General features: G+C 41.2%; 1 protein-coding gene across 1 annotated transcript in view; it reads right to left on the bottom strand.

Moving 5' to 3' along the window:
• LOC149197939 (GTP-binding protein ERG-like) overlaps window positions 1-23,074 on the bottom strand; it is a 166,628-nt gene that overhangs the window by 24,318 nt on the left and 119,236 nt on the right. The window contains exons 6-7 of the mRNA XM_089406034.1: window positions 12,152-12,259; window positions 11,898-12,037 (exon numbers count right to left, since the gene is read on the bottom strand). Of these exons, the coding sequence (XP_089262160.1) occupies window positions 11,898-12,037; window positions 12,152-12,259 (248 nt within the window). The remainder of the gene's footprint in view (window positions 1-11,897; window positions 12,038-12,151; window positions 12,260-23,074) is intronic.

Genomic DNA, 23,074 nt, shown 5'->3' with positions numbered 1-23,074 from the left:
GCGTGTCAAGGATCTGTTCAGGTTGAAGCCAGATTGAACCTTCTTCATCCAATTCAGGTGGACTGGTTTGAATTCTGCAATTGTTCCCCACCACTTTCTTGAGGCACGATACATGGAAGACGGGGTGGATTTTTGCATTGGGTGGCAAGGCTAGCTTGTAGGCTACTTCTACAATGCGCTGAAGTATTTGATAAGGTCCGTAGAATTTTGGAGATAATTTCTTACAGCCCTTGTCTTTGAGTGATGTTTGCTTGTATGGTTGCAGCCTCAAGAATACCTAATCCCCTTCTTGAAATGTGTGCTCTGAACGATGTTGGTCTGCCTATTGCTTCATTCGATTTTGAGCTTGATGGAGATTATCTTTGAGACGGGCTACCATGGTTGCACGGCTCTATAGGAGATGATCCATTGCTTGCACCTTAGAGCATCCAGGGATATAAGAAGTAGGTGAAGGGGGGAGTTGACGATAAACTACTTCATATAGAGTCATCTTGGTGGCGGTATGATAGTTAGTATTATACCACCATTCAACTAGAGATGACCACTGTACCCATTGATGTTGCTTTTCTGAAGTGAACCACCTGAGGTAGGTCTCCAAACATTTTTGATTGCTTCAATTTGTCCATCAGTTTAGGGATGATAGGAAGTACTTAGTTGGAGTTGGGTGCCTTGTAGCTTGAAAACTTCGTGCCAAAAGTTACTGGTGAAGAGAGGGTCACGATCAGACACAATAGAAGTGGGCATGCCATGCAGTTTGAAGATCTGGTCCATGAAAGATTGAGCCACCAAAGTAGGGGTAATTGCGGTGGGGTAGGGCGCAAAAAATGAGCATACTTAGAAAGTTTGTCCACAACCACCACGATGACTGACTAGTTGCATGACTTCAGAAGACCAATAATGAAATCCAAAGAAACATTCGTCCAGAGGAATGAATTTTTCTTGAGAAGGTGAGTGAGGGGTCTAGCAATGCGACCATAATTGCAGACAAATTTGCGATAGTAGCTGGTGAGACCCAAGAATCCTCTCAATCTCTTCAAGGCCTTCGGTTGGGGCCAATCCTGCATTGCCTAGATCTTTTTGGGATCCACCCTGACACTGTCACGCCCCACAATGTGGCCCAAGTACTCGACTTCTTCCATGCCAAAAGAGCACTTGGGCAATTTGACAAATAATTTATGCTTCCAGAGCAGTTGCAAGAGCAGGTCTACATGCTGAAGACGTTTTTCCCAGGTGAGGCTATAGATGAGAATGTCATCAAAGAAAACAAGGACAAATTTTCCAAGATATGGTTTGAGCAGGTGATTCATGAAGCTCTGAAAAGTGGATGGGGCATTACAGAAACCAAATGGCATGACCAAGAATTCATAATGACCTTCATGAGTTCGGAAAGCCGTCTTGGGAATGTCTATTTCTTTCATGCGTATTTGGTGATAGCCCAAGCAAAGATCTAGCTTAGTAAAGAATTGAGAACCATTTAGTTCATCTAGCAAATCATCAACAATCGGGATAGGGAACTTATCTTTGATCGTAAGCTTGTTGAGGGCCCTGAAGCCTGGACACATGCGCCATTCCCCATCTTTCTTGAGCACCATGACCATAGGTGATGAATAAGGACTGATGCTAGGACGAATGACACCAGCTTCCAGGAGTTCCATGATGATTTTTTCAATTTCATTCTTTTGGGCAAAAGGGAATCTATATGGGCACATATTTGGTGGTTGTGCCCTTGGGACCAAAGTGATGCCATGATCATGTTCCCCTCTAGAGGGTGGAATTTCGTGAGGTTTGTCAAAGACCTGTCGGGTGGCTGTTTAAGACCTGTTGCATCTCAGGATGAATATGAAGAGTAGTGGGCTCGATGGCCTAGATGGCATTAAATTGGGCGATAACTCCATGATGGCCCTTTTTTAACAACTTTTCCATTCGATGCGAGCTGATGATAGAAGGAGTACCTACCTGGAGTCCGCGGAGGGTATGTGTGTGGTCATTCTGCTTAAAGCTCATATATAACTCCTAGAAATCCATTGTGATGGGGCCTAGTGTGCGGAGCCATTCAGCACCCAAGACAATGTCACAACCACCCATGTTGATGGCAAACATGTGGGTCTTTAGGTGGTAATCTCCCATCTGAAGTTTGATATTTTCACAGCGGCCTTCACATTTCATTGTCCCCCCAAAAACAATCTGGACCTGGAAATTAGAGACTGTGCTGACAAAACAATGAACAACTTTTGCGACTCTATGATGGATAAAGTTATGAGTGTTGCCACTATCAATCAATACTACTACCGAGCAATGTTTAATAAAACCTCTGATTTTGAGAGTTTGGGGAGAAGAAATGCCTGCCAAAACATGGAGCAAGATAACTGGTTCTTCTGGTGTAGCTGGGAGCTCAATGTCCTACTGGTTGTCCTCATCTTCCTCCTCTAGTCCCTCAAGGGGTGGGGCTTCCTCAGACGAACTGTGATCAGTAGCATCAATTTGAAAGAATTTGGGTTCCTTACATTTATGCCCCGGGGAGTATTTGTCATCACAATAGTAACACAATCCTTGCTTCCTTCTTTCAGCCATATCTGCAAGGGACACCATTTGAACCTTAAGTGTTTGGGTAGTGCCCTAAGCCTAGGTGGGGCATCCCTTGGCTATGAAATTTGGACGAGGCAACTGGGCTGCTAAAGCACGTTCCACTTCGATAGCCTTTGTGCAAGCTTCCATCCATGCGGCTGGGTGGTGCATCCAGAGGTGGGCTTAGATGGCTTCTTTGAGACCACTTATACAACATTCCAAGCAGAATTCATCTCCCAGACCTACTGTGCTGAAGGCCAATTTCTCAAAGGCTTTAACATAGTCGATTATTGTGCCTGTCTGTCTAAGCTTAGTAAGACTACCCAAAAAATTAGATTCACGGTCAAAGCAATCACAAATGGATTTTGCAAACACCTGCCAAGTAATTTTCCTTGGATAGCATTTATGATGCCACTGCCACCATTGCCATCTTTCTTGGTCCAAGTAAAGGCCTCCCACACATAGTTTAGTTTCATCATCTACGATGTGATTCAGAGTGAAATATTGTTCCATTTGTGCTACCCATATTGCCATATTAGAGCCATCAAATTTGTACATGTCCAGCTTGGGAGGTCGAGGGTGGGAATGTTGGTGATTTCCATGGAAGTGAAGATGATGGCTAGATTCTCCTTCAAGGTCTTCATTAAAACCATTTGCCTCCGATTGTAACACCGACTTGCCCTTTGTGACTATGTTTGTTAATGTCTTCAGCTGATCCATTATCCAACCCAATTTTTTTTCAATGGTCTCGATCTTCTCATTGGCCATGGCTTGAGCTCTGGTTTCTACCATACACAGATCCAGGTCACTTGTCTTCACTTTGAAAAAATTTGGGACCACCTGAAAATTGAAGCTGACAAGTGAATGGTACCACCGCGCTCAGCTCGTCATCCTGATTCTTATGGGCTAAGTCTCTTATAAGCGTCCCGAGCAGGCCTTCGACTCCGAACGAAGTTTTACTCCCCGCTTATCAATACTACAGTAGCCAATTTTCAGAAAAGCTAATCCTGCCCAATGTCCTACGAGAATTGCCCCAGGGTATAGGAGCCACAAGCCTCCCTGCACAAATGGTCAGATATGTCTGCGAAACCCTCAACTGCTGAATGTGAGTTGGACTGCGGCAGCGACCAAACCCCAGTTGCTAGATCTGAATGGTATTGTGGTGGTAGACCCTGAACTGGTGGATCTGATTGTTTCGGTGGCGACAGAACCCCAACTCCTAGATCTAATCTAGCAAAGAAGATGGGCGATCTTTAGAGAGACAAGGGAACTATGGTCTCAAGGAGTGTCAGGTGCTACAAATCGCAATATACATAAGGGTCCAACAATACTACTCGGCCCAATCTTTTACGGCACTAAGGAGGACCAACCGTACCCTTAGCCGTACTACCCGGCTACCTTATCATTCGCGCGAGTAATCTCCCCGAGTGCTATTCTCAATGTACTATAGCAGCAAGACGGTCAACAATTTATCTGCAGTGAGGTTTCAGGTGAGCCTAAGGGGCTTCCAACATACCCAGAGGGTACGTGGAAGATAGTCCATGTGCGGTTCTGTCTAATGCGCTACTACTCGAAGGGGTACCCACAGGGTTACAAGGGAGTCCAACAAGTGTGACCACCTCTTGTATTTCCTATGTGCATGCCTCCCCATATCCGCAGGTTTATACACTCAACGACAGATCTCGTGGTTTAAAGACGTCAGAACACATCTCTAGCCAAAAAAAATTATGCTAAAAATGGAGATACCACCAGCCCTGAAAAGCGCTCTGATACCACTTGTTACGCTCTTGACCTGCGAGAAGATGCCAGAATACCAAATATACGAAGAAACACAACCTAGAACACAGAACAAAATGAGAAATAACAGCATGTATTTTATTATTCAGAGATGAAAGCAATGTTCACTTGCCTCTTCGAGGGGGCAACCTCCAATAGCACAAGGCTCGATTACAAAATAAGAGACGATGCTCCTCAATGGGAGTCTCTATCCTTTATATAGGATTCATACATGCAATACCATGGGTCAGTACCATGGTTCTCTTAATACCATCTATCTAATACCATGGCCCGTTTGCAACTAATTGTGGTCCCTTTCTTTAAATGCGGGTCAACCAGTTACAATTACTAATATGGGCTTTATTGACTCTTTACTAACGATAACTATGACTCGACCCTATTACATAAATAAGGGGGTTAGGGTTGGACCCTAACAAATAACACCCCTTGATGACAAGCCCACCAAGATAGCTTAATAACATAAAAATAAGCCTCTCAAGAGGGCAGAATAATCAACATAATGAGTTGTGGGGCCATAGAGAAGGCTTAATGAAGTCCAAAGTGTGCCATGGTAAGAAAATGGACTTCAAACATAATGGACAAGGGGTTGGCCCCTTGATATCCAGGCAAGTCATATGTGTTGGCCTCAAGTGGGTGTGGGGGGACTATGACACCCTCATGGGTCTCCAAGTGGATCGATAATGCCTGTAAACCGTCTATAATGGCTAGGATGATGACATAAGCCTCCCTTTGTCTTCTGCAGTGAGACGCATCATCATTTGGACCGTGCAACCTCTGCCAAGTGTGTGGTACTAGTATGGAGCTGGCTGGGCATGTTGGTCCAAGTGCATTATCCTTATCCAAAAGTTGGATTATAAGCAATCACTGAATGGTGTTGAGGATCCAAGAAGTACTCTCTACTATGGTGGAGGTTGTTGAATTTTCTAAGTCTATCCGTTAGAAAATTAATCTATATTCTGTTGGTTATTCTAAACAAGTGATCCGATGTTGTGACTATATTGTGTTTATTTTGGTATTTAAAATATTTAAATAACAAAATAAACACAATATAGTCACAACATCTATAGATCATCAGCTGAAAGAAAACAAACACACAAGTGACACCGTTATTTTTGGACAAATGTCACCAGAGAAACCCAATGCGGGAAAACTGGTGCAGCTATTCTAAGGGTTTATTATTATGCAATATTTCGTTGAGTACAACTAGGTGCCTAACCGACTCACCCGACACAGGAAAATACAAGACAGCAATACCTCTATATTCAGAAACAGGTATTCACAAAACTTGTCCCACAAAACCATCTCTGAAGACTCTGAGGCTCAACACTGGCCCTTCTGGCCTCTCGGTTAGCCTCCTGCTGACCTGTGTCAGCCCCAAGACCCTCTGCATCAACCATCTGAGGCACTACGCAGCCTCTGGGACCCTCTGTGTCACTCCAGCAGACTCTGCGTGGATGACGCAATCCCTCTGGCTTCTGCGTTGTCTCTGTTGGACTCTGCGTCGCCTGAACTGGTTGTTGCTCTCGCTCTCCCTGCTTCTGCTCTAGTCTCTCAGTACTGTCTCTGCCTCTCTGTCCAATACTCACTGCCCCTCGCTGCCAATCACTGATTCACTTTTGCTTAGCAACCCTGCTATAGCAAAATGAATGACTGATCACTCTGGTGTGTTCTCCAACTAACCCTTAAGCCTCTTCTTATGCTTTTCTCGTTGGTCCTTCAATGGTCGAGATTAAATCTCTAATCAACGGCTAAGATTAGATTTGGCTTGATCCATGACTTTTGGAACCTTCTAACCCAGTTTTATACTAATACCGATTAATATTTTATTTTTCCTAAGTTTAGACTTAGGAACTCTATTAAAAATATTTATTATTTTAATATCTCCCACACTGGGTACAATCTGTCCAAACCATTTCTGGGTGTTGGAGATCTCACGTGCTTTAGCCTCTCCATCAATTTTCATGGCTAGAGCACATCTGATGCTACCCCAAATCAACACTCCCTCTTAGCGAGCACTGTGCTCTAGTAATACTCCTCACTGAGCATCACACTAATTATCCGGCACTAGGACCTGTGCTGATGCTAGGCCTCCCCGCCCAACATCCTCTGCACTGTAACATCCTGTATTGCTACCCATGGCTCTACCACTACCACTGCTATATCCGTACAGCAGCTCCCTCTGCATCTGTGCTATTGTTGGTCCTTTCTCCCAACACTGCAACCCCCTCTCATCATGATGTATTGTGCTACTGTTAACTGTTACTCCACTACAACTCAGTTACTGAGAAGTAAGTAATTGATCCACCCAACTTTTGACATCCCTGTCAGGCTAGAAACACTCCCGATGCTGAAGCTCTCTCTGTTGCTAACAAGTGCTCCCTCTACTGACCTCTACACTGTTACAACAGATCCCTGCATCTCGCACCGTTGCACACCTCTTTGTGCCATCCTGCACTGTTGCAACAGTCTCATGCCTCTCGCACTGTTGCACCCTGCTAGCCTCGCATTGCTCGGGGACTCCTGCACTGTAGCACTCTTTGTCGCTTCATCTGTCTCTACCCACATCTGCCAGTCCTGCTACTCTTTCCTCGAGGCTCCCGTAGCAAGGTATAATCCAAGAGGTTGGGTACCTCAAGGATCCTACCCCTCATCGCCTATAGTCCTCCCAACTACAGCTCGATGTCTCCCCACTTCATCTTAAGTGGCACATGAGCACTCATGGCACCATCGTCATCCTCCTCGACTTCTTTCTCCACCTTCACTGACGCTTCCTTAGACACAAAAGCCTCTCCCTTGTTCTTCTCCCTCGAACACTGGCTCGCATAGTGACCCAGTTCCCCACAGTGGAAGCACTTGACCTTGGAGAGGTCCTTCTTCTTCCTCTTCTCCTAGATTCCTGCAGATGCCAGAGCCGCATCCTCTTCCTCTTCCTTCTTTATCCGGACTCCTTTGCTGCTACTTCCTGTCTCGGTCAACCATCTGATCTCTTCTTGACAAAGAGTCGCCCATAGTTCTTCCCAATCTGGAAGACTCGCCCTGCCCAGTATGCTCTGGACAAATGTCTCCCACTCCTCGGAGACTGCATTAAGTGTGATCCTCACCATCAACTCTTGATCCCGCGTGGCCTCTATGGAAGTTAGTTGGTCATGGATCTCCTTCATCGACCGAGGAAGACATCTATTTGCTCTCCCTTCTACATCTGGTATGACCTTAGTCGATTCTCCGGGAGCATCTTCGTCTGCACGAACGTATGTTGCTACAATGTCTTCAAGGTATCCCACATCTCCTTTGTCGTTTCCTTCTCGGAAATATGTTGGACCACATGATCCTTGACCCCATCAAGGATGATGCACTTAGCCTTGGCCACTGCCTCCTCGTACCTTTCATTAGCTACCGGGTCAACTCGGAGAGCCATTACTCTCAAGGCGAAGCCCTTGATGCGATGTTTGTCTAGAATGGACAGGATCCTGGCCTTCTAGACCACAAATTTGGACGCTTCGTCCAACCTATCCTGACCCCTCATCCCATTCATAACCATTTCTCTGCTCTTCTCTGTCGACTCCTCCGAGTCTCTCTACTTCCCGCTTGGAAGTTCTCGGTTCGACTCCTGCTGAGTCTCTCTACTTCATGTCTGGAAGTTCTCAGTTCGACTCCTCTGAGTCTCTCTACTTCCCATCTGGAAGTTCTCAGTTCACCTCATCTGAGTCTCTCTACTTCCTGTCCGGAAGTCTTCTTCTAGACTCCCTTTGAGTCCTAATTTCCCTCCTGGAAATCCCTCTGCCAACTGTCAAGTTGCCCCTCTCCGATCGTCTGTGCAACTGCAACACTGATCCGGATTGCTTGGCTAGAAATCCACCTCAGCAGCAACTCCCTCTACCTTGGTTTTGCCCTGTTAGGTATTGTTCTGACCACAATACCCCACCAGCTTCGCTCCCGCAAACTGCCCACAACTTCCTTCGCCCCACCAACTGAGGGATTGAGCCTTTTGGCTCTATGCAATCCCGACACTGGCAAAACAGCTCCCTCAGCCAACTACGTCAACTCTCCTGGCCTTTGCGTGGCTCTGAGTGAGCCTGTTTCTGCCATCCTTAGCGTTTGCATTGGCCTTTCTCAGGCCCAGACTGATGACCCAATCCCTTTGCGTCAACCCTTCCTCTGTTGCTTTCCGCAAGGATCAGCTCTATCACTCGAGACAACTGAATCTGCTGCAAATGCTCTGCTCAGCTGATGCCTTCAGCTTTCCTGTGATCTGTAACCACGCTTTGATACCATGTTGAATTTTCTAAGTCTATCCGTTAGAAAATTAATCTGTATTCTGCTTGATTATTTCTTCTACTTGTAAATTTTGAACAAGTTATTTAAAATATTTAAATATCGAAATAAACACAATACAGTCACAACATCTACAGACCATCAGCAAAAAGAAAACAAACACACAAGTGACACCTTTATTTTTGGACAAATGTCCCCGGAAAAACCCAATGCAGGAAAACCGGTGCAGCTATTCTGAAGGTTTACTATTATGAAGTATTTCCTTGAGTACAACTGGGTGCCTAACCAGCTCACCCAACAGAGAAAAATACATTACAAGAATACCTCTATATTCGGAAACAGGTATTCAGAAAACCTGTCCCATGAAACCCTCTTCGGTGACTCTGCGACTCAGCGTTGGCCCTTCTGGCCTCTGCGTCAACCCCAGGACCCTCTACATTAGCCCTCTAAGGCACTACGCAACCTCTGGGACCCTCTGCATCACTCCAGCAGCCTCTGCGTGGATGACGCAGTCCCTCTGGCCTTTGTGTTGTCTCTGTTGGGCTCTGCGTGCCCTGAACTAGCTGTTGCTCTCACTCTCCCTACTTCTTTGTTAGTCTCTCAGTACTGTCTCTGCCTCTCTGTCCAGTACTCACTACCCCTCGTTGTTGATCATTGATTCACTTTTGCTTAGCAACCCCGCTCTAGCAAAATGAATGACTGATCACTCTGGTGTGTTCTCCAGCTGACCCTCAAGCCTCTTCTTATACTTTTCTCGTTGGTCCTTCAACGGCTGAGATTAAATCTCTAATCAACGGCTAAAATTAGATTTGGCTTGATCCATGACTTTTGGAACCTTCTAACCCAGTTTTATGTTAATACCTATTAATATTTTATTTTTCCTAAGTTTAGACTTATGAACTCCATTAGAAATATTAATTATTTTAATATCTACCAAATCGGGTACAATCTGTCCAAACCATTTCTGGGTCTTGGAGATTTCATGTGCTTTAGCCTCTCCACCACTTTTCATGGCTAGAGCACATCTGATACTACCCCAAATCAACAGAGGCCCATGGCTCTCAAGAGTCAACGCTCACCCTACAAGTGCCAATGTGGCCCTCTAGAGGGCTTGGACGCTGTATAGGGAAACCAAACCCCAAATATAAACCCACCTGTGATCTGCATAATATCTAGTGCGTCCTCTTGCCATCCAATACAAAAAAACATTAGAGTAATCAAGTGAAAAAGATTACAAATCATGGAATCAAGTGGGAAATTCATGGTAGCATGCCCTTGCATAGTGGCCTTTGGCATGTACAGGTGTCTCCAAGCTCAATAAGGGGGTTAACCAAGGACCCAATTAGGTGGTTTCAGTCTTTAAAGGGAGTGACATGTCCATGGTACATCCATCAATGGGTAGGTGGCATGTGGTATAGTGATGGAACGGAGTGGGGATCAGAGGAAGGATCCAAACCACATGTCATGGTACAAGGGTAGCTATAATTAGGGAAGCCCACACTTGGGTACATGAGTGTAGGAGGGAGCAAATTGTGATACATGAGTTACCCCGACCTTTGTTTTTTGGTTTCCACCCTTCTTCATATGTCTTTTGCCTTTAATTGATTTTTCTTTATAACTGCTCGGGGCTCTAGGGAATGAGAACATGATGTGTAGGATGTAGCAGTAGGTACCCCCTTTTGAGGTGGGGCATTTCATTTCCCACCAAGGGTTGGGAAAATCATGGGTTCCTTATGGGTTACTTAATGTGGAGGCAAATCATCTAGGGCCCATCACAACCAAGGTAATGGCCATAAATAAGGGGAGAGCTTGTGTTTGGCATTTGCCCACGTGCTAAATTTGTATGTCCCGACCATTTTTTGCATTTTGTGGTGCGTTTCCTGTTCAGAGTTGCCAAATTATGCTTTTCCCTTTCTTTTGAGTTGCATCAACATCCGGCACATTGTTCCAAGCCCGACCCAGAGTGTGGACAAGTGCAGGGGGAGGGTAACCCTATGTGGACCCAGTGGATACATGTGGACTCGGATAGGAAAAGTGATGAAATTGGTTAAAATGAGCAGAGGGGAGTGATGTATATGGCGTCGGGAAACAGGACCATGCTACCAAAACCGGGATTTCCCATGTAGTGTCGGCCCTAAAGCTAGTGGCCAATAAAGGAGATCCCATGGGACTAGGATACAAGGCTAACAACCAAATCGGGCAGAGGAGACAAGAGTACAGACCTAGCCCACTCTTTCCGCCGAATACCCCCACCAATCCATGCCCAAAAGTGTCCATGACAAGTAAGCAATGTCAAAGATGTTGGTTAGCAAACATCAAAATTCCGTTTGAGTAAGCCTTATTGAAAGGTGTGTTGATTTTGTTTAGCAATAACCCTTCATTGATTGGTATCACTATCCCTTGACTGACAGAGATGTTATGTTGAGTACAATGCAATTAAGAATTAGATCTACAATTTCCATTCTTTATTTTTAGATTTGTTTGTTCTAACTTCTAACTTCTTCCCTTCACTGCCAGATCTCTTCTCTGCTGTATCCAATGCTGCAACAAATCTTTTCATTATATCATGATTGTAAGATCGCAAGCCATGTCAACATTCTTAAAGCCTTGATAGGCATCAATGCTCTTGCACTTAATAATATCCTTTGTAATAAAAAAATCCGTATCAAATTTTCCCTAAGAACCATACATACAGAAAAAAACAGTCCTGTTATAGACATCCTATGGATATGATTATACTTATGGGACAATTTATAATTTTATACCAGAACTGATAGTCCGTTTCCACTAGATCTCAGCAATAAGCCATCCTTGGATAGAGAAATAGTTCTCACACCAGTTCAAAGCTTCAAATCAGGAGACCCTCCCTTCTCCTTCAGTGGACATAAAGTTACAGCCCTGATGCTCTTTTATTTCGTACTCTCATAGATATATGCTTCCCTCTCTGGTTTGGAACCATTAGAGTTAGATGTTACATATTACCTTTGCTTCGGATTTTGCTTTCAGAGGTTTGGCTTTACTACTCCTTTGTATCAGTACCTTTGTATTACATGGTTCCATTGACCCTGTTCTGGTCATTTATTGGATATTAATAAATTTATCTCAACTTTTCTTATACTAGTAGAGAAAGTTAAGACTTGACAAAAATTTGACTCACTGTATGGGTAAATCAAACCACACAACAAACCACATGAGTTTCCAAGGCCCACATTGATGCAATCCTTTTACAATTTACAATCATTTAACAATATGTTATCCCTCACCTTATTTTAGATCCATTCTTTCCAACAAGAATTTTTCGATGGCCGAGCTTAATCACAATCAAATGTTGCTCTATTCGCAAAGACCCATCTCGCATTGGTGCCCAATCAATCAAGCGCTGATCCACTGTATATGGTATTTCCTGCACAGGTAAACAATTAGTTATGTTTAGCATTATAATAGTCAAATAAACTGAACATGTACTCTAAAATCCAAAGAGCATAATGGAGGAGATTCTATTAGAATCAATCTTCACCTGATGAATACAATCCAACATCTTTTCTCGTACAACTTCAAGAGATAAACTTTTCAAGTACTCCTCGTCCAACAACATGGGATCTTCATCCCAAGGTCTCTTAACAGCCTACGAAACATACAACACACATGACAAGCCAAAGTTATGGAAAGTTCTAGATATTTTTTATTTAAAAATAGTCTAATATGACATATGGCTAAATAAATTTAATGCATCAAAAATAGTCTGTCCAAACACTCCCTCATTCTACAAATAAACACAAATATCAAAAGCTATTAACTCTAATGCATAACTCTATAATTATATGGTGCATTCTAAAAGCCAAAAAACTATTTGCTGCTTCACCCAAATGTGTGTTTTATACAACCTTTCCTCCACAAATGTGTTTAAAAAGAATGGTGTGTGCTATTCTAACTAACATAACAAAAATAATGTTCAATTGAAAGATACTGCATAATAAGAATGGTGTGTGCTATTCTAACTAACATAACAAAAATAATGTTCAATTGAAAGATACTGCATAATAAGAATAGTAGCCACTATATATTCCACCACAAGTACAAATGCATGAAACTTGAAGCAGGAGCAACATTTAACATAGTCAATTTTCATAACCTTAAGATAGATTAATTCATGTCTTAAGAGAAATGTTGGTACTTATCATTTCACCCGATTAAACCATCATCAATATTGCAAAAGGATATTCGAATCAATAATTATAGCACATCACAATAGCCAAATCCTTGGCTAAAATCTCTTCAATGCCTTCATGGGATTCTCATGTACAAGAAACAATTGTTATCTCATCCTTTTTCTCCATAGAATAATTGAGTTATATCCTTAACCAATACCCTTTTCCATAGTTCCAATCATAGTGGCCTCACTAAAATTCTCACTAGATTCTTGGTCTTGTTACCCACCACCTGTGGGTGATACCCATAGGAGAAAATTTTCTCCTAGATTGTCTTTAGCTGGCAGTCAGCAGCCCCTTGTAGCAACCAGATAGCTTGATGTGCCATCATCTCCACCACCTGAGCCAGCCATTATGCACCCTCGCCCCTATGTCATGATCGTATGTTGGGTATTTTTGCTTACTTATCATGGACACTTTTGGGCATGGATTGGTGAGGGATTGTATCGAAAAGAATGGGATTGGTCTATACTCTTGTCCCTTTGTCCAAATTGGGGTTTAGTCTTGTATCCTAGTCCCATGGAATCCCCTTTACTGGATACTAGCTTTAGGAATGGCACCACATGGTAAACTCTGATTTTGGTTGCGTTGTCCCACTTCCCGACATCACATACATCACACCCCTCCACTCATTATAGCCCCTTTTCACATATTTCCCATCTGAGTCCACATTTGTCCATTGGGTCCACCAGGACTTATCCTCCCCCTCCCCTTGCCTGCACTTTGGGTTAGGCCTTGAACAGCACCATGGAGGTTGATGCAGCTAAAGGGAAATTTAAAAACATAATTTGGTCACTTACAACAGGAAATGTACCATAAAATGCAAAAGATCATCTGGACATACAAATTTAGCATGTAGGCAAAAGTCATCATGAGCTCTACATCCCTATCATCATGACCATCACCCTGGTTCCTAGGGCCTTTATGCTCGCCCCCTGCATCATTAAGGAACCCATGATTGTCCCAACCCCCGGTGGGCAATGAACTGCCCAACCTTAAGGGGGGTATTCACTACTATATCATTCACATCATGCTCTCATCCCCTAGAACCCCGAGCAGTTATAAAAGAAAAATCAATAAAAAGGCAAAAGGCATATGAAGAAGGGTGGAAAAACAAAGGTTGGGGTAACTCATGTACCACGATTGCTCCTGTTGAGAAATCTAGGGGAAGCCACTATAGGTGATTTCTCTTATAATGATAATTGCTTGTGATGTGATTTTACTTCTTTAGATTAGCTTATTCTTTTCACTTGATTATTATTAGCGTTTTCTTCATCAAACAGCGACCAAATCATAAAGAAAAAAGAGATAAAGGATACAAGGTATAGGCGATCAGCCATGGCCAAAACCTCTCCAAGCTTGAGAGGAAAACCCATAGAATTCTTCCTCTTATAGAATCTTCAATTGACCAATTCCAAGACCTAGACCCTTGACCAAGAGCTCCTCCAAGACCAAGTCAACTTTGCCACTTTTGTAAAATCAAAGATGGCTACTTCTTCCTTGTTTTGAATTTCGTCCTTTTAACACTTGGACTATACCTTCGACCTTCCTTTGCTACAACTTCACCTCACTTGCAACTTCTGTAACTTTTGAGCCCTAACTTTAGAAACCCTAGACCACACGTGACGAAGAAAATTTTCTTCTTTTCTCTTCGTTGGGTTTCTTTCTTCTTCTTATTGAATTTGATCCTCGAACAATCCTTCTTGGCACTAGAACTTGACTCCTTTGATAACATTGCAACTCGATTTCCTGCAATGGATGAGAACCCTAATTTTCTTCACATGTGTGAGTGTAGGAGGCCCAAAACAGTCCTAAACTTCTTGATTTCCCTTCACATCCTTATTCATTGTTCAATATCCTTTTTATCTTCCTTTTTCGCTCCTTTTACTTGATCTTCATTTCTTGATCGAAACCTCTCTAAGTGAGGCTAAGTCCTCCCTTTTATATGCTTCTTACCCATGTAATTAGGTTGACATGTCCTCTTGTGTAGGCTAACAGCTCCTTTTGAAGACCGACTTGCTAGTAACACTTGGACATGGTCTTGGAGGGCCTTTGACTCTATTATTGACTCAAAATAAATTTCTTTACAATATGTAACATGCCCCAAATGGGTCTTTTATATATGACAATGACCTAGAAGCTCTCAATGGGAGCTTAACCTATCAAATAAAATTCCTTAAGCATGAAATCCATGCCTCAAGCATAACAAAATAATTTTATTTTTCTTCTTTACATTAATTACATAAAATCATGATTACATATATCATTATGAAGACCGAACCTAGTTACATATTTCAACACTTCCTCTTAACTAGGGAGGTATTCATAATCCATACAAGGTACTTGGACATTCTCAATCTGAAGAATTCTCATAAGAAGAATCGAATTGGTAACCCATCTGTTTAGCATCATATTATCTAGCGTTGTCACATAGCAAGGCCTTAACTAAAAACTCTATCTCTCCACAAGATCAGAGCACAATGCTGGCAAGACCAATGATTTATAAACACCTTCAAGGAACATACCCCACCCGGGTGTTCACAAGATATGTCCTTCTAGGACTATTCTTATCCTGGATTCCCAGTCCTCAAAGAATATCGGTCCTCTATGATTACTCTTATCTTGAATGCTCTACCACATCCTCAAAGAGTATCGGATGCCAGATGTTTACCCAATCCTCCATTCTTTCTTCCCAAATGAAGACAAGAATGATGTGTCGATCTCTCCCTCTCAACTAGAAAGTATATACCCAAATACTTACCCAATCCTCCATTCTTTCTTCCCAAGTGAAAACAAGAATGATGTGTCTCTCTCCCTCTCAACTAGGGAGGATATACACATTCCTATGAAGCGATGTGCCCATTACTATAAAAGGAATGCACCCAAGCTCCCTCTTAACCAGGAACTAGTCCAAGCTCGCTCTTAGCTTAGGGACTTGCCTCCAAGTTTCTTCTTAATTAGAAACTTGCTTCCAGGCTCCCTCCTAACTAGGGACCTGTTTCCAGCAACATCTCTTTCTTCATTGGTGGAGATCATGGGACCTTCAAGTGCTTGTATCGCTCCTCCATTTGATGTCATGAATTTCATTTTTAATATTATGGAGCTTTCATCTTTGGGACTTCTTCGTAGGGCATCGACCATCCATCACTTTCCTTCTTGAATCAGGGCAGTCATGTCATCCTTTCATCAGAGAGTGATTCATTGTGGACCATATCTGACTTTTCCTCATACAGCTACCTTTCCCACATCATGTATCCTTCAGGATTTTCCATCCTTCCACATGAGTATCAATTGTGGACAACATCCACACTTCTCATTAGGTAGGCCCTGTATTAGCCCATCCAGATATTATTCAAAAATCATAAAATGACATCAAATCAAAAATTACCTTTAGTGATGGCCCTTCATCATGACATCTGCTTGTTGCAACATCAACATCCTGCATTCATATTGACACATCTCCAAGATATTCAATTGTCAAGGGTCTTCTTTCTTTTCATGCTTTCCCAAAGTCTTGATATCTTTCCCATGGAGATATCATAGTGAATTCTTCTAGTCATTGGATGTTGATTGCCTTTTCCGTACTTGCATCTTTCATTGTCTCTTATTTTCTCTTTATTCACATATTACTTCCCAAGAATTCATAATTATAGTTCCTTCATCTTTGACAACCACCTCATATTCCATATGAGAACATACTATGTTGATTTCAACTAGTTAATATGTGAACCATGCCTTCATGCATTCTTCTAATGGAAGAGATCGAGTATCGATCCCAGTTATCTACAACTATATGATGACATGACCCAACTTATCAAACATATGCTTGCACACCTCTTTTCTTCTTTTTGTTCATCTAGACTTCCTTCAGCAGCTTTCTTTCCTTGATTGGAAGTATTTGAACCATCTCGACATGCTACATTCCTTTGTCATCATACCTTCATTCTTCCAAACAATGAATCCCATCAAATTTTTCAACGAGACATTTGTGTGGGCATTATGACACAGGCTTGGCACTATGTGTTGTCCTTGATGGAAACTCACTCAGATGACAGATCACAGTTCAGGCTCTCAGAATGAAGGAAAAAGAGATATACGCAGGTTCCACTTAACCAAGCCGCGTGTACACGCAAGATCGCCGATCCAAAGGCGCGTATGCGTATGCACGCACTTTCACGCAAGGAAAAGCGCGTACATGTGGGAAAACTTGTTTTTGGTCCATGGTTTTTGGTCCTTGGTATTTGGACCTATGGTTTTGGACCATGGTATCTCGTCCGAAGTGTTGAACCCAGGTATTTGGACCCAAGTATTGGTTCTAAGTGGTTTTGGACCATGGTATTGAGTAAGGCCTAAGACTATAAAAGGGGAAGGAGATCATTAGGCAAAGGCACTCAAGGATTGAATATCTTATGAAGAGCAAGATCTAGAATACTAGTCATTAGGTTATGGTGCTTAGCTAGATCTGAATCAAGGAGGAACCTGAGTGCTAGAAGGATAAGTTCTATTGTTGGGTCAAGATCTTAAGGCTTGAAGAGAAGTATCTTTGTGTGATTTTGATCTATTATATTTGGCGCATGACTTGATCTATAAATCTGATGATTTGGGTATAATTGATGTCTGAATAGTTGAAAAGGTTAAATTATCTTTTATAGATATGTACGCAGGTTCAACATATCAAAAGCGCATATACACGCTGGTTCGGTAATTCAAAACTGCGTATACGCAGGTTTGCCTTAATATAATAGTGTATGCACGCAGTCTCTACATATTGAAGTAGCGTACATCTCATAAAATATGTTTTAGCTACTTTTGTTTATTGCTGCAGTGTTATGGGTTCAGGATTGGTTTCTGGTTACTGTTACTGTATTCTAGTTACAGAGTTCAGAGAAGTGATTGTTTGATTCAGTTTTGGTTGGTGCAAAAGAGATTGGTTGATGCAGATATATTTGATGTTTGATTGATGTTATTGATGGATCCAGTCTGAAAATTTATGAAACGTGGTCCCTGTAAGAAAAGAGAAGGTTGTAGTAGGTCAGAACCTACGTACTAGTACATCAGCTAGTACAAGAGCTAAGGGGGTTGTAGCTCCCTTCCAGGAGAAGCTAGAGAACGAGAGAAGGTTGTAGCCTTCTGCAGGTAGAAGCCTGCATACTGGTATAAGACTGCACCAGTATAGAAATATTGTAAAAAGAATTTTCTAATTAAAAGAAGATAGAGACGAATTGTAGCAGGTGGTTTTCACCCACATTGGGTTTCCACCTTATATCTTGTGTTCATGTGTGATTGCCTGTACTGTTTACTGCACTTGATTACTGTTTTATGGTTCTGATACACAGATTAAGATCAGCTAACTAAATTATAAGTCTGTAAGATATACGCGGTTTTCTCTAAACACAGTTGCATATATACACAGGTTGAATTAACAGAAGTAGCGTATATCAATATGTTTATGGAAATGAAAAATTGTTAAATTTCTAATACTGATTCACCCCCCCCCCCCTCTCAATATTATTTCCAACAATTTGCTTCTTCCAAGAGATGAATCTTATAATGAAGATTCCAACAAAGGATCATGGTTGTCCTCATCTTGCAAATGCTCCTTCCCAATGAAGTATGATAAGCTCCATACTAGATGACTCTCTTCTACCCATAAGTACTACTTATGATTTCAATGAGGCTTGCAAGAGCTACTTCCTTCTAATGATGACTATAATAGACTTCTACTTCAGCTAGCTTCCAAACTTCTTATGCAAATTTTATGAGCTCTAGCTTCAATGGTATGTAATAATGATGCCATCTCTTAAATGATGCATTTTGTCATAATGTTCTTCTTTTTTATTATCATGGTGGAGGCCTTTTTCACCCTTGTCTCCATCTTTCTAAGATCCAGCCATCCATGGTTTTAAAAATTCCTTCTTCCATCATGTTTCTTAGAAGAAAGGCTCAGCCCACACTTCTTTACTTCTTGTACATGCAACATTGATTGACAAGCACCCCAGGCAAAGTATACGATACCAAAACATGATGCCAAGATTTCTTTCTAGGGTTTTTCATGCAATCATGAGGTCATCCTATTGCTTCTAAAGTTCAAACCCTAGATCAAATTGTATTCCCTCTTAATACCATGACAGGATTCATCCTTTCCCTGAATTTCTAATAAACATGAGAATCATATTTTAACTCTAAAGCATAAAATGTACCATACATACCTTATGGTTACTTACCTTTGACGTGATGACTTGCTATTTGGATGCCATTTTCTTTTTTCGGGTGTGAGAGATTTGTTCTTGCATTCAAGTATATGATTGCCACAGATCCCTTGTTCACTGACCTTGAATTGATGTCCTTACAGCTTCACAAAACTAATAGCTTACGAACGTAGCAGTGTTTCTAGTGATGGTATAGTTCCAACATTTGCTTGATGACTTAGACTGCTTCCTTAGTTCTTTCAAGCTTCTTCTCAATGAAAATATCCATGAGATTATTGATTGTATCTTTTGTGCCACATGAACTCGATCACCACAGGATTTGAACTTTTGTAAGTAGAGTAGAGTAGCAGTGTCACAAGGACACATCTTTGAAGATGAGATCTATGCTATCACAGACATAAAGAGATTTGTGCTTCAAGCTTTCAGCAAGTTTGAATTCTTGACAGAGATCAACCTTATGTATGATTGAAGGGAGATATGATCTGCAAATCCGAATTTTTTGAGATGAGTATCATGTTTATGTATGAGTTTGGATTGATGCTTCCTTTTGAACTTTCCTTTACCAACCCTTTTACAAAAATCTCAATTTTTGAATAAAGAACCTAAAAATAATTATATTTGCCTCAGAATCTCGGGTTTATAGGTTTGACTTTATGTAATGCTCCAAATAATCCAGAGATCTTTTCTTTAAGATCTCATCCAGCAACTTAATTTATTCTAATTCAAAATTTTGTCTCTAGAGCTTGATTGTAATTCGGTGCTACTTCTAAGGTGGATGCCCTAGATTCTCCACGAGAGCGAGGAATTATATCCTAGAAAACTAATCTTGATCTTTTCGGTCTCCCCTCTTTTTCAGATGATCGAGCGAAGTTACTAATAAGTACTTTAAGTGTAGAATCCTTCTTTGAACGAACTAGGGTTTGTAGGTCTTCTTCTATTGACTTCCTTCAAGATGATGATGTAATCCTTGACCTTGAAATGCCTTGGAGATGAGAGGATCTTCTTGATGATGATCTCAACAGTAAGAAGAGGATTGGTGTCTAGCTTGATAGGTCAAGGGTCATGGTCTTGGTATTCGTCAATTGGAATCTCTATAAAAAGAATTTTGAGCGGGTTTTCCTCTCCAAGAGGGAGAGGTTTTGGCCCTGGCAGAAAGCCAACATCTTGTGTTCTTGTCTCTTGTACTTTGGTAACTGCTTGATGAAGTAAGAAATACACACACTAATGATATCAAGAGAAGATTGTGCTAATAAGCAAAAGTTAAAATACCTCACAAATAGTTATCATGCTAAGAAGAATCACATTAACTCAAATTGCCCTAGATTCTTCAACACTGCCTTGGCACTTGGTCCAAAGGAGCTGTTGTATACCATGATGACCTATGTGATAGCAGGTTGCAGATGGTTGGATGATCATTTCCCAGTCAATAACCTTTCAGATGTTCAAAGGATGCTATGTTCCAACTCGATGATGGTTGGTTTAAGACACGACAGATGCAAACAAATGATGTGGAAAGTGATGGTGTACCATGTTTTGATTACGATACTACATATATAGGGCTCTGTGATGTTCAAAGAAAGCTCACACGTGTGATGATGATAATAGAGCCCCGAGAGCTACTATCATAGTAGTTGATGATGGGAACTTCTCCCTAGTTGAGAAGGAGCTCCTCCCTGGTAGAGAGGGAGTGACGGATATGGTTCTCTACTTCATGTGTCATGCATTGGACCATGACTAACAGTGGGAAGTCTTAGTGAAGGCCATGAGGAGAGAATGGCATCAAGAGGATTGGGTAAGCATTTGAGACATATACTCCTTGAGGATTTGGAATCCAATATAGGAAGTAGTCTGACGACCGACACTTTTTGAGAATCTGACAGGGTATCCAAGACAAGAGTGGTTGAAGAGGACCAACATTCTTTGAGGATTGGGAATCCAAGATAAGAATAGTCCTAGAAGGATATACCTTGTGAACATCCGGATGGGGTATGTGCCTTAGCAAGTAGTGTGGTGTCCCATGTAAAGCCTCCCAGCATTGTGCTTTGATCTATTAAGAGATAGAGCTTGTTATCAAGGCCTTGTTATGATGACAATGTTGGTTGAATATTGATCATAATGGTGATGCTTAAGATGGTTGGCCAATCTGACTCTTCTTATGAAAATAATTCAATGAAAGTATTGTCCTCTCCATTGCGCCTCCATCTCTGCCCTGTCTTCTGTCATCGTGCCCACAGCCTTCGACATCCGCCCTGAATATTTATTCCTCCGCCACTGTTCATTTCATTATTGCAAGCATTCCAATCGTTGCCTAGGCCGTAGTCCTTCACCGCAACCTGCAACTTCAGCGATCCATTGTCACCATCTACCAGAATATTTATTCGTCCGCCACCATCACTTGAACTGAGAGTCACCATTCAACCTCCATTTCCAGAAGTCCCTATTGCCTTAAATCATGTTGGTTGAAAGAATAATCACTAAAGAAAATAATAAATTTAATTCTATTTGACCGTAGGGATTATATCACCATAAAAATTAATAATAATAATCAATTTCCATCGAACCTATAGGTGGTACATCATAGCCCATTGAATCGATGAAGTGATACGACACGACTCTTGAAGGATCGAAGGAAATTGTTGTTTGAGGGAATATTCAATTCTCTAGAACTTAGTTACCTTATCACATAAAAAGTAATTAAGTGGATAAAACATTTCAACGCTTAAAAGAGTATTAAAACAAATAGAGGAAAAGTGATATATATATATATATATATATATATATATATATATATATATATATATTGTTGAAAAAAAAAGTATTATTACAAGATTTAAAAGGTCATTTTAAACCCTTTGATCAAAGTATCATTTGACGAAAAATAAAGTCAATCACTGAAGGCAAAAAAAAAAGATGATTTCCACAAAGAATAGCAGTTTCTTTGCAATATGTCCTTTTTGTTCAAAAGGATACCCTAATTGTCAAGAATCATTCAAAAATCAAAACATTGTTTGCACAAAATGTTACAAAACTTTTACCTTAGTCGTCCTTCTAAGTGATACAGAAAAATAATCATTAGCAAGAAAAATGAGACAATTAATGGCAAGATATAAGGAAATGAAGAAAACAGAATCCACATTGCAAGTTGAAAGCCCATCATCACTCCTACCAAACGATGTAATCCAGTGTACCAAGAAATTGAAGCTAGAAGATCAAGAGAATGGAAAAATAGCCAAACTTCAACAAAACAAGAAAGCATTACAACACAAACATAAAAATCTTGTGGATAAGCATTACAAAGAAATCATGGAAAAGGATGAAGAAATCTCTCGCCTCAAGGACCACGTCGAAAAACTACTTGCACAAGTGAACGAGAGTAAGGTCACAATGAAAGAACTCAAGAAGCACTTATCAAAACAAGAAGAGGAAACTTTACATTTAAAGAACCTTAATAAAAATTTATTAGAACAAACCATAGATCTAAAAGATAAAAAACTTAAAAGTCAAAATAGTGAAAATAAGGTTGATGAATCAGAAATCAAAGAGGTTTTACGTCTAAGGAATCATAACCAAAAGCTCCTTACACAAATAAAGAAGCTTAAATGCGATAAGACGTCAATTAAAGACAAGTTATAGCAAACTACTCAAGAAGTATCGAAGTCTCCAAACATAACAGTCCAGGTTGAAGATAAGGAAGTTAATACCGAACCAATTCATAGTAGAACTCAAGAAGAGGATCAATTAGTGGAAGAAAAAACACATTCACATGTTACAATCCAAATGTTGAAAATTCCAAACGAATATTATGTACCTACCTAACTCAAAAATTGTAGTACCAGAAGGAAATCAAAAAATTTCCACACACCTAATAAGGGAAAGTCAAACCAAAAAGGTTCCCTATCGACATCTAGATCATGAGAGTAGACAACTCAACCAAGCTACGTATCAGGACCATTAAGAACAGAGACAACAAACTGATGTTCCAGAGAATAGTAATGTAGCCTCAATCCAGTCCTATGATGACAA

The sequence above is a fragment of the Pinus tabuliformis genome, chromosome 2_2, assembly GCF_031772625.1.
Source record: "Pinus tabuliformis cultivar Carrire ecotype Pingquan chromosome 2_2, CPIR1, whole genome shotgun sequence".
NCBI lineage: Eukaryota > Viridiplantae > Streptophyta > Pinopsida > Pinales > Pinaceae > Pinus > Pinus tabuliformis.
Note: the sequence above shows the minus strand (reverse complement) of the source record. Positions and strands in the feature narration are given on the sequence as shown.